Source organism: Phoca vitulina, unplaced genomic scaffold (genome assembly GCF_004348235.1).
Source record: "Phoca vitulina isolate PV1807 unplaced genomic scaffold, GSC_HSeal_1.0 scaffold29, whole genome shotgun sequence".
NCBI classification, from domain to species: domain Eukaryota; kingdom Metazoa; phylum Chordata; class Mammalia; order Carnivora; family Phocidae; genus Phoca; species Phoca vitulina.
In genome coordinates, this window is record NW_022589732.1 from 21061511 (window position 1) to 21074430 (window position 12920).

Below are 12920 nucleotides of genomic sequence, written 5' to 3' on the forward strand. Positions count from 1 at the left end.
CTCTCTATTCCTAGAATTTATCTCCAGGCCTGACATGTGGTAGATGCTTCATGGCATGCTTTCTGAGTATTATAATGGTCATAACAGTAATGGTGATGCCAACATCACCAGCACACACATACCTTCAGCATGATAAGGTAAGCACCACCTTGTAGCTCCGTATCTGTAATAACGTGTTTAGAGCAAAATGATTAAAAAAAAATCTATGTTTGGGATGCCTGGGTGGCATAGTTGGTTAAATGTTCGATTTTTGGTTTCTGTTCAGGTCATGATCTCAGGGTTGTGGGATAGAGCCCCTCATCCGGCTCCACGCTCAGCACAGAGTCTGCTCGAGATTTTCTTCTCCCTCTGCCCCTCCCCCCCATGCTCGTGCACTCTCTTTCTCTCTCTCTCTCAAATAAGTAAATACATCTTTTTTAAAAAAAGTATCTATGATCATGGGAATGGGCCCAAGGCTGACTGCTAAAGATCAGGGTATTTTTTTTATGCTCATGGGTTTCAAGTGAAAAATAAATAGTCATATATCTTTAATAAACATTTATATGTTTGTTTACTCAAGAACTTTCTCCCAGATTCAAATCTTTTGCCTGTCAAGTATGCACAGAGGTAATATTCAAAGTATTTAATAAGTAGTATGGAAATGACAGGACTAATCAGAATAAATCTGTCCATAGCTGGAGCAGAGTCAATGGCATCAATGGTGTGGTTAGTTAAGTCCGAGAATCAGTTTGTGGAGGAAGAGTAGGTTTGTGGAAGAAGAGAAAGACTTGGGTTTTCTACAAGTTTATTTTTAGGTGCCTTCGAGATATCCACCAGGAAGGGAAAGGTAGGCAGATTGAGTTCAGAAACACCAGTGGGCTGGAGGTATAGCTTTGAGAGTTATTGGCATGTTGGCAAGAGGATCACCCAAAGCAGCTGGTTCTCGGAGAATTACCTGGAGAGCTTGTTAACTGAGCATCCCACCACTTACTTCTGGTTTCTGATGCAGTAAGTTTAGGATGGGGCTCTTGAACTTTATAGATAATGCTGATGCTGCTGGTCTGAGGACCACACCTGGGATAGCATTCACCTGGGAGATAAGTGAAAGTGGGGGAAAAAAAAAAACAAACAGAAAAAAAAAAAAAGTGGACTGTGGGAAGGAGTACAGTGGAAAAGTCAGGCTGCATTGGTTTGAGTCCAGAAGCTACCAACTAAGAACCCTATGATCTTGGGTCAATGATGTAACTCTCTAAGACTCAATTTCTCCATTTGTAAAATAAGGGAAGTAAATAATACCATAAATTCATAGTGTTATTTAAAGCCAAAACATAGCTAATGGGAAATGGTTAGCACAGTGCAGAGTGTACATTAGGAATTATTTGAAGACTAGTTCTTAAGCCATCTGGCTTTTAAGTAAAAGTTACATGAGACAGGTGGCAAAGACTAAAAAGCAGGAGGAAAATCAACCTTAGGTGATAACACAGCAGCCAATGAAAGGTTTTTCACAGAGGTGGGAGTGGCTTGAGTTTAGGTGCTTCTGGGAGTTCAAACAAGATGGGAAAAAAAATATGCAAATATCCATTGGATTTAGAGACACCTAGTGACACAGACTGGACCATTTCAGCGGAGCCACATGGGGAGAAGAGATGGTGCCTAGGAGCATGTAGCGTAGTACCTAGCGGAAGCCCAGGGGCTTGTGACAAGACAAGAGCTCCAGTGACAGTAGCTGCCATTATAACTGTTATCGCTGAAAGCAGTTTGTCTAGGCATGTGCATGCATGCAGGTAGGAGGAAATAGATTCAGCTGAAGGATAAACTGCAATTTCCAAATAAATGCATTTCTATCGAACAAGCTACATCTCGTGCAAGCTTATTTAAACTGGTGCAGTCTTTAGAAACAAGATTTCAAACTGTAAGGTGGCAGGTATGTCATGCAAATTTAGGAAGGGTCCTTTCTACAGTTCTATGGGAGTGGATGGCTCTGGGATATGTCAGGAACTGTCAGTTCTCACGGCAGCCCCATGACTCAATTGAACTTACAGATTCCTTGCCCCACGTTCCTCATTTCTCCCATGCCAGCAAAGTGAACAATGTCTGGTCTCTGGCAGCAGGAAGAAAGCTCTGTTTGCCTCTTGCCAGTTGGGGAGTAGTTTATTTCCCTTTCAAACACTACTGCATTCTTCTTGCAACTTTCCTTAACCGTTAAATAATTTATAAGTCCGTCTCCTACCAGTGCTCCTTACTGTGTGCCCAATAAATGGCGGATTCAACTGGGAATTGTAATGTATGGCCGCAGGTTTCATTTATACCACTCCCATGGAAGAGTCTGCTGGAGTTCATGACCATATTTAAATGGGTGCTAGCCTGTAAAGGTATTTTGCTAATCCTAAAAGTTTTTAGATTGCATCTTAACTTTTCTTAGAGAATTCTCATGAACTCAGTGGGGGAAGGAAAAAAACTCGTCGATGACTCTGACATTTGCAAGCGGGAGTGCGTGGAATGGATCTGGGGTTTATGCTGCATGTCATCATTTTCCTTCCTTAGGTGTTCTTGCTCTTCATATCTAGAATTCCTTTTCCTGTGCCAATTAAATCATGCCCATTCAAGACCCAGCCCCAGTGCCAACCCTTTGGAAAGCCTTCAGAGAGAACTATAGCCTGAATTAAGCTCTCCCTTTATTTTGATTATCTACTGCAATTATTATCTGTAATAGTCTATTTAGTGCTCTTGTTCTTGCAACAAAATCTGTGTTCCCACAATGTGCAGTGTTGTGCTGGCAACAAAGAAAGCCTCAATAAGTAATATTCAGGTTCAACTTAGTACTTAAGGGGGAAAACCAGTCATTGTTTTAATTCATTAAAAAATTAACTTCCATTGCAAAATCTGTGGGGATTTCTCTTTCCCAGACTTACATTTTCTTCCCATTTTTCCTTTAATGAATTAACCACCACTACTTCCCACTGTGCGTTTAATTACTATACTGATCGCTTACTATGTTTGCTACATGGTGTGGAAAGAATACAAAACTTAAAAGCAGAGCACTCTCCCTGACCTCCCTGGGGATAGAGACCAAAACTCAGAAAAATGTAAGAAAACACATTAAACTACATATAACAAGTGCCAGATGAATGGTCTGGATAACTGTACAGCCCCTGTGGTCTCAGGTGAATGGGTACTCGTTCCTCCTGCCGGCAACTACACTTGCTTGGCCTGAGACCTTGAACTTTGATCATGGCACTTGGAAGGCCCATCCTTAGCACCATCTCTGTTCATCTTAAGCTGAGCATTCCTTTGTCCTCTCTTTGAGAGTACCATCCCTAATTTTTTCTCTCCTCCCGCCCCCTCTGCCTATGGAGTTGGTTTTTTCCCTCCTCTCATCAATTTCTACACACTTTACCTAAATTGCTTCGGAAGCTCTTCTTGAGTCCTAACTTCTAAACATTTATTCATATGGGGTTTTTCTTTTATGAAAAGCGTGCACAGCCTTCAGTACAGAACATTTAGAAAATTTCTCGTGTGTAAAAAGATCATTCTTCTATAAATACCTGTTGTGTTCACCTCTGTGTCAGGCCGTCCATAAGATCTTGGATCAGAGAGGTGTGAAGATGTACTCTGCCCCTCAGGAGCTCATGGCCTGGTCAGATGGGAGATTCCTGGGCTGATGCAGGGGAGTGAGTGATGTCTGAGAAAGAGTTACTCTGGAATAAGAGCGAACCTTGAAAAACAAATGGGAATTCATGGGAATAGTAGGCTTCTCCTAGTTTACTTGCCTGGAAGTTTATCCTTGTGATTTTTTTTGAAGACAATCAAAACCTCTATAACAAATTTATCAAGTTACATTCCTAGAAACAGAAGATGCCCTTTGAATTTTAAGTACATAACAAAATAGTAGCATATATTATAGGCAGTTTAGTATATTGCACTATTGTAAAAGTGAACCAGTTTAAAATATATAAACAGGTTTCAAAAATGCTGGATAGGTTTACAGATGAGAGTTCCATACCTGATTGTTAAGGTGTCCCAAGGTTCTTAGGGTCATGAAAGTTTGGAGTTAGATCACATGCATTATGTCATTCTCCCAAATGTCCCCGATTTCCTCTTTAGAACAAAATACTCACCTGGATATTTTAAAGCACACTGTGTCACCTTAGGGCACAGAAAGAAAATACAGAAGTATACCTCATACTTTATTGTTCTCTCATTTGCATTTATGTTCTATTTTAGATGTTTTTAATATATTTTATATGTAAGATAATTAACCAAATATATACATACATGCACTTATAAGTAGATATACAAATATTGGAGGGTATCATCCAAAATTACTGTTGTCTCTTTGATGGGCTGTGTTTGGTTATGAGTGATAGAAAGCCTAACAGTGACTAGGCACAGTTTACTTATTTACTTTATTTACTACTTTACAAAAGTGGGTAGGTGGTCTTAGAGTTGGTGTAACAGCCTAGTGATTCCATTAAGAAATTTTTCTATCTTTCCATTGACATATTTGGCGTGATGCCCTGCAAGTGTAAAATTTTACCCGGTGGTGAATTTTATTTACCTTGCCCAATGCCTGTGTGATTTTAGGTGAGTAGTGAGATATGGACACTATATAGTGAAATGTTTAGGTAATTTCTAAGGTTTCAAATTTATTGATGATTGCAGTATACTGATAGAAGGATCAAGCCTAGCATTCTGTTACTGTTTATTGTATTAAAATATTAAAAATATTTAGCAGTGGTGTTTCTTTGAATCCAGTCAAGTCATTGCAAGGGATAAGCATGTGCATTTATATTAAGTTTTGGATTCTCTAAGCTATGGAAATGGAAAACCCGAGTACATGTTAAGCCTGACATCTCTGTACTCTCTCACCTTGGACTTTTGCAGAGGCATTTACTTGGGTCTCTGATCCTCTGTAATGTGCTGATACACGATAACATGATAGGGAAGGCAGTTGGTAGAATGGGGAGGTAACCACTGGAGACAGCACTTGTCAGATGGAAACTAATTGATTGTAATTGCTTTGCCATTGTATTGCTCTTGGAGTCTGTAGCTTGTTAAAACCACTGATTATAAAATAAGGATCTCACTTTTTATGCTGTAGGTTATGTTAATGAAAAGCTGTTCTTAGAGGAATGATCAGTGAATATCAATAAATGGATAATAAGAAATTAAAGGAAAACTTAACTAACTGATCATGAGTTAATATACTTCAGTCAGCGTAGCAATCAACTGTGTGGTGTTTCGTATTGAATATTTTGCTCAGAGCTCTTGAATTTTAAATATTTCCCGTAGAAAGATTGATTCTGTGTAACTATTTATTGCAAGCTGTCTTGAATAACAGATCTTCTCTGTAGAGGAGATCTCCTGGAAAACAGAAAATGTTTCTGTTTTGCAGAGCCTTTATTTTGTGCCAAAATATTAACAGACAGATATTTTAAAGTGGAAAAATAAGTTCCTGTTGTACCACCAAAAAAAGAAGATATTAGAAGTGGGATTTTTCAATGCCCACATTATATGAGCAGTATGTGAGTGAAGATTTCTGTGACTCTGAGGGCAGTGTTTGTTTTTCCAATATTCCCCAATATTAAAGTAGGTATACTAAAATGCTAAGATTGATGTGAAATTATATCTAACTTGTTGTAAGATACGCATTAACTTTTATATGATTGTAATGATGTCTTTCATGATCATATCGTTTACCAATGGCATTTAAACTCAGCAGTGTTAGAGTGATCCAGATTTATTGAAGACATTTTTTACTGAACACCAATTGTGAATCAAGGCTCCACCTCTGACCTTAAGAAACATACAGACTAAAGAAACAGATAAACATGTGAACAAATGGCTACATGCAGCGTTGAATGTTGAATGCAGTGATGTGAGTGATCAAAGGTGCTAGGGAGACACAATGGGAAGATGATGTAAGCTTTGAAGGATTTCTGGATGTCTTCCAGCAAAGAAAAAGATGATCCAGGAAGAAGGAGCAGTGTGACAGCTCCTTGTGTTTGGAGAAATAGAAAAATAATTGGAAATGAAGTTGTGTGTCTTAGGGTACAAGATGACCCCAGAGGGCAAAATTCCACATGGTCTCAGTCCTTCTCTGAGGAATTTGGAGTTATTCCTATGGGGATGGGGCCTGCTGAGGATTTTTAGGTGTGGGAAGGTTATGAGTGAATTTCCTTTTAGGGCAATCACTTTCTCCTCAATTTGGATGATGAACAGGAAGAGGCTCATAGTGGCTTCCAGTTACTAAGCTGGTTGGTTACAATAACCCATGATATTGAACATTATTATTTAATCTAGATCTAAGTAGAGGAAATTAAAAGAGCTTAAATGCAGAATCATTTATTCATCTTTGACTTTTTATTTTATATTTTAAAGATTTGTTTATTTGAGAGAGAGAGAGAGAGCATGAGTGGGGGGTGGGTGGGTAGGGTAGACGGAGAGGAGAGAGAGCATCTCAAGCAGACTCCCCGCTGAGCACAGAGCCGGACTCTGGGCTCGATCTCACAACCCCTGAGATCATGACCTGAGCCGAAATCAAGAGTTGGACACTTAAATGACTGTGCCACCCAGATGCCCCCATCTTTGACTTTTTAAATATATTTTTTTCTCCAATATGGCAGTGGAGTTGGTGCTAATACTTTAGTTGCTTAAAACTGTGAAACTAAGAATGTCTACATGTGATAACAGAGTCTGTGTCTAGTAGATTGCACATACTTATGGCTAGTTCCATATTTAGGAAAAGGATGTAGACATACAGCTTAATTTAAAAATGTAAGTAATTATGATTTTAAAAACAAATGTTTAAAATAATGCTTAAAAATGACAATAATTTGGTTCTGTTAGGTATTTACCAGAAACATTCTTCACATTTCAGATTCTGTTTCAGAATTTGGAACATTTGCATTTTAATTACATAAGAAAAGGAAAACGTGGAAGAATAATTGGTTCAGCTATTAGCCGATTTGAGCTGTAACTAAAAACAAAAAACAAACAAAAAACTCATAGAAACTGACATTGGTTTCCACAGAACAGTCACAATATGCAGTGATCAGATGTTTAATGACATTTGGCAACAATAAAGGGAAGGAGATCCTGTTTCAATCTTTCATACAATGTGTTTGTTAAAAACTGAAATTAACAAAAGCGGGTTTGAGGTGTGTGACTGCAGAATCATTCAGCTTTTACTGTTAATGTGTCCTCAAAGGGGGCTTATAGAGTGATTCTAATTGCTAAAATCTAGTGGAGAAATAAGACGACTGAATACAGTGCTTATCTTAGTCGGGGCTGCTATAACAGACTGGGGGCTCATAAACCACAGAAATTTATTTCTCACAGTTTTAGAAGCTGGGAAGTCCAAGATCAAGGTGCCTGAAGATTCAGTGTCTGGGGAGCAGTGAGGACTTCCTGGCTCATGGAGCGCTATCTTCTCGCTACCTTCACATGACTGCAATGGGCGACAGAGCTTTCTGGGGCCCTTTTATAAGGGTACTAATCCCATTCATGACCTAATCCCCTCCCACAGGCGCACCCGCTGATGCCACATCTCATTGTGATTAGGTTTCAACATGTGAATTTTGGGGGGCACACAATGTTCAGTCATAAAGTGTGGTCATATCCAGCTGCATTTCTTCAGTCCAGTGGAGGGTCTGTGCTCCCTCTCTGGTGGCGGAGGGTCAGAGCCCAGGAGAAGTCCTCAGTGCACAGATCCCGGCCTGGGATGGGGCCCGGTGGTGGCAGAACGCATTGCTGACAGCAGTTCTCTGTGTGTTTCCCCTGACAGATACAACGACGTATTCCACTGAGCGATCTGAGCACTTCAAACCCTGCCGAGACAAGGACCTCGCATACTGTCTCAATGATGGCGAGTGCTTTGTGATCGAAACCCTGACGGGATCCCATAAACACTGTCGGTAAGCCACTGGTGGCCGGTACTGGGGGCAGGCCCTCAAAGAGGCCTGGCAGCGGGGCGGGCGGGGAGGGGCGGTGTTTGAGCTCTGCGGTGTTACGTGGGATGCATTTAGTCCAGCTGTTGGAACGGCAGAATCGGGAGTCTTAAGACGGGAAGGGGCAAGGCTGGTATCTTTAGTGTTTGAAGAAGGTAAAACTGAATTAAAATAGACAAGATCTGAATTTTACCTGACTAAGCAAAGAAGGGTTTACTTTTATATCTACCAGTTTAATAGAAATAATTATTTATTCACTTTAGAAGGCTGCATTTTTTGGTTCAGGACTTAGGCACATTGGCCTGTCCTCAGAAATAATACCTTCTTGTAAAACTACAGAATGTGGCATCAAAGCAAACTGCTCATCTAAGATCTATCGGCTCAGTGTTGATTGTGAACCAAACCCAGACTGTAACTGTATCCAGAGGAGACTGGAGCTCATCTTGATTCTGCCCTCGTTTATTAATTTCATTATTTTTTTAACACCTCTCTTGATGAAACACTCTCCAGCAAGATGTTGTAAATGAAATCATAGTCCTGTTATAGTCTAGGTAGAGAGCTACTTAGGGAAAATTCCCAGTAGAGATCAGGAGGTGTTTAATTGGTTTTTAGAGACTTAAGGTTATATAAGTGCTAAAAATAAAAACAAGTTGAGATAAATAGTGCACTTGTAGGCACTGCAGCTTTAAGGTTCCATAGAAGAATCAAATTAGCATCCAAAAAATATTTCCCACTGAGCTTTTATTTCCAGCACTACCCCTGGTAATTTGTTTTTTCTTGCAATTGTATATGCTTCAGTGATCATATATATCCACACCCCTTTCCTTCTCTTTATTTACTCTTCTCATATGACACACTTATTAAATTAATTATTCTGAATCATGAAGCATGGAAAATTACGATTTTTTCCTCTATATATTGCTATTATAAAACTTCATTCTGTGTTGTTTTATTAAGATGGCACAGAGAAATGCGCCTTGTAGTTAGGAGCTTGGAACATGTTGGCAAATCCTGCCTGACTCTAAGAGCCAGTTTCAGTCCACGAGGAAGATGAGTTGTCCCAGTGGGTGACACAGGTTTGAAGGAGCCGATGAGTGACAGTGGCAGATCTCTGTAAGAGTTAGCCTGTCTTCTGTCAAGATAAACACAACCAGGACGTTTCCTCACTCTTGAGAGCATGGCTTCCATGTGACTTGGGGAGTGCCATTACACTTACCCCACTTACAAAATTTACACCCTATTTCTGTCCTCTGTGAAATTGGGTTGGGGATGAAGGGGAGTGGGAATGCTCCTTCCCACATCCCTCTTCTTGTGTTATATTTATTAGGTCAGTGTAGACAGAGGTAGAAAGCACTCAAGTGACTTTAAGACATCAAGGCAAAAGCCAAGAGCTATCTACCCATTCAAAGCATGAATTGTATCCAAGCTCTCATAGATAGTCAACCATACGTTAAAGAGATCACCATGTGGAAGTGGGCGATGCAGTTAATTAAGTCTGAATTCCTAATCGATTGGTGGAGCGATTAATTAGAAGTCTCACCTAAAGCAGTGACTTTTGGGATGGTGTTTTACCCAAAGGAAGGATCAGATCAGGCCCCACCACAGTACCCAGGTGGGTATGATTAATCTTTTTGAAAACTGAGAATGTTGAAAATAACAAAAATAATTCTTATTCTTTTTCAACATACAATCTCACTATATTCTGGATTAGTTCATGGTGTATTAGTTTGCTAGGGCTGCTGTAACAAAGTTCCACAGATTGAGTGGTTTAAACAAGAGCAATGTATTTTATCACAGGTCTGCGAGCTAGAAATCCGTACTCCAGGTATTGGCAGAGTTGTTTCCTTCAGGTCTCTCTCCTTGGCTTATAGATGGCCGTCTTCTCCCTTGTGTGTTCTCATTTTCTTCCCTCTGTGTCTGTATTCAAATTTCCTCTTCTTATAAAGACACCAGTCATACTGGATTAGTGTCCACTCTAATGACCCTATTTCAACTTATCTCTGTAAAGACCCTTTCTCTAAGTATGGTCCCATTCTGAGTTACTGGAGGTTAGGACTTCAACATATTAATTATTTGGGAGACAAATCCAGTCTATGATAATGGATCTCAGGTCTGGAAAAAATATCTTTTGCTTTTGTGCATATATGCATGTCTAATTTTTTTGCATACACAAGCAGAGATACATCTATGATTTAGCTGGAATTATATATATATATATATATATATATATATATATAAAATAATTTTGACCTTCTGTCTTCATATTTCTTGCATATTTCAGCACAGACAACCTGTTATTTAACACAGAGTCACAACATAGCTAATCATGAGAAAAAACCAGCCTAAGACAGAATTGGAACTTGAGTAGGTTAATAGATGCCTATAAATCTCCTACTAGAGTGTATGAATAAATCACACATCGCGTGTGCCCACTATTCATCTCCTGGGCTTTGCTGTGAATAAAAAGCTTACATTTGTTCCTGCATCAGCCACTTCTAAGAATTCCCATATAGTTATTAATAATGTGCTATTTTGTATAGCACTCTATTTAAGTAGTATGTTTCATTCATTCTTCTCCATTTGGCAAATGTTTATTGAGCACCTCCTATCACCAAGATATTGTTAAATAAATACATCCAGAAATGAATTTAGGAATTAAATGGTGCTGTTCTTTGTAATGCACTTGGAGTAAATGAAGTAGTTTGTTGTCAGGAAGTAAGGAAAACAAGGGAAAGTATTTTCACGAGACTGGCATGCTATCAGGGGTATCTTTGTGATAAATTACCAATTGGGCCATGTTTCAAGTTAAATAAAACACACAATTTAGTATATTAGACCAGCAATATGTAGGGGTCTCTGTGAATCTAGCTCATTAAATGCTTTACTTGTGACATTTAGATCTAAGAGAAATCAAGATTATGCTTTTTAGTATTTTAAAAGTAAATTGCAATCCTATGATAAATCCTGATTGTGATCCTATGAATCAAAAAATTTTTTCTATGTTGAGAAAGATTGATCATGCTCTAACACTTTTCTGTTTACTTGCCTACGAAGAATAGATGCAAACCTACTTAGATCATCTCTGATAGAGATCCTTAAAGTGTATGCTCAAAAATGTTAACAGCATGAGGGAGGTTTCATATTTTTCTCTTTGTTATTTTCTTACTCTTTAGTGTATCTTTAGAAAGCCATTTTTAATATTTAGAAATTATAGAGCAAGCTAATGAAAATTTAAGAGCAATACCAAGATTCTAAAAATAACTTGACAGAGGGGATTTTAAAGAAAAATAAATAGGCAAACTTGGTCTTGCTGAATTTAAAATATGCTATAACATCCTAGATCATTGGCTGACAGACTGGCAGAAACAGAACAAGGTATGTTCTGGAACTTAGTGTAGAGTAAGGAGAGATCCATAAATCAGAGGGAAAATGAGAGGCTGATGGCTCAGTAAATTTGGTTGGCTATCAGGTAAAACAAATCAGATTTGGATTTTTACTTTCCTTCTTTATATGAAAAGTTGTTTTTAATGAATTCAAGAGTTGATGTAATTATTTTTTTTTTTTTTAAAGATTTTATTTATTTATTTGAGAGAGAGAGAACGAGAGACAGAGAGCATGAGAGGGAGGAGGGTCAGAGGGAGAAGCAGACTCCCTGCCGAGCAGGGAGCCCGATGCGGGACTCGATCCCGGGACTCCAGGATCATGACCTGAGCCGAAGGCAGTCGCTTAACCAACTGAGCCACCCAGGCGCCCAAGAGTTGATGTAATTAATAAAGTCTTGAGGAAAACAGTAAATAAAATTACATATTTATTTATGTCAGCAATTGAAGGGATCTTTTGAACGAAAAGCAATGGAAGGAAAAAATAAACAGCCTGACAGAACATTGCTTTTTGGTCTGAATCCCATAAATCAGAAATAAAATTAAAAGATAGACAAATTATCAGTAAACTGTGTAATAAAATATGGCAAGGAATTAATATTCTAATGAATTACATAGATCAACTAGTGTAACACTAAAATTAAGTCTCAGTAGGAAAATGGCAACAAGGGGAACTTATTCCTCCCTTAAAAAGGAATACAAATAACCAATAAACATGAAAAATACTCAGCCTCACAAAGAAATGCAAATTAAATTTTTTTCCCTGTTATATACTTAATGATTTTTAAAACCAGTTTGCTGAGAGTAGAGTAAAAGCACATTTTCATTCACTACCTGAGGGAAGACATTTTGTTAAGTATCTTCTGTATGTAATGTTTCAGTATGTTTCAAAATATTTACATTTTTCTAAAAATGTAGTGTACAGAAATGTATATATAGATTTATTTATAAGAATATTCACCACAGATTTATTTGTATTAGGAAAAAACCCTGAATTTATAATTCTATATAAATTAGAACACATCCATGCATTGGATGAATTCAGCCTAACTAGAATTTTCATAATGTTTTAAGGACATGAAAATGCTCATTATATCATGTTATATACATGAAAATCAGGATATTCTAAAGTTGAACATACAATAGCAATCCAATTCTAAAAAAGAGCTTAGTAAAAAGACTAATAGGTTTTACAACTATTTTCTTCTTCAAACCTTATGAATTTTCTAAGATCTGTACATTACACATGTATTTCATTTATGTAATACCTGGTTAAAACACTTGACCTTGCTTCTCATCTTTCCATTAAGAAAGATAGATAGTGTCCCTGTCTCTGTTAAATCAAGGTCATTATAGTTCATTATTATTAGGCTGATAAGAGAACTTCCAATTAAGCCCTTCAGATTAAATACTACCAAGTATATTTGAATGTGTGTGCTTCTTCTTTTATTAATAATTCATTTACACTTTTTACACTAATTCTTTTCCATGCTGAATTCGTGTGTTTTGAAACATAAAAAAATTGGATTAAATAATAGAAAGATATATCCTACAGAAATAAAGCTGGGTGAGAAGGAAAGCAAGTCACTAGAAACTCGTTGAATCAAAATAT

The 12920-nt window shown here is 38.0% G+C and overlaps 1 protein-coding gene across 1 annotated transcript in view; it reads left to right on the forward strand.

The window, feature by feature from the left end:
• NRG3 (neuregulin 3) overlaps positions 1–12920 on the forward strand; it is a 1018029-nt gene that overhangs the window by 436940 nt on the left and 568169 nt on the right. Inside the window, 1 exon segment of the mRNA XM_032423542.1 lies at positions 7766–7895. Coding sequence (XP_032279433.1) covers positions 7766–7895 — 130 coding nt within the window.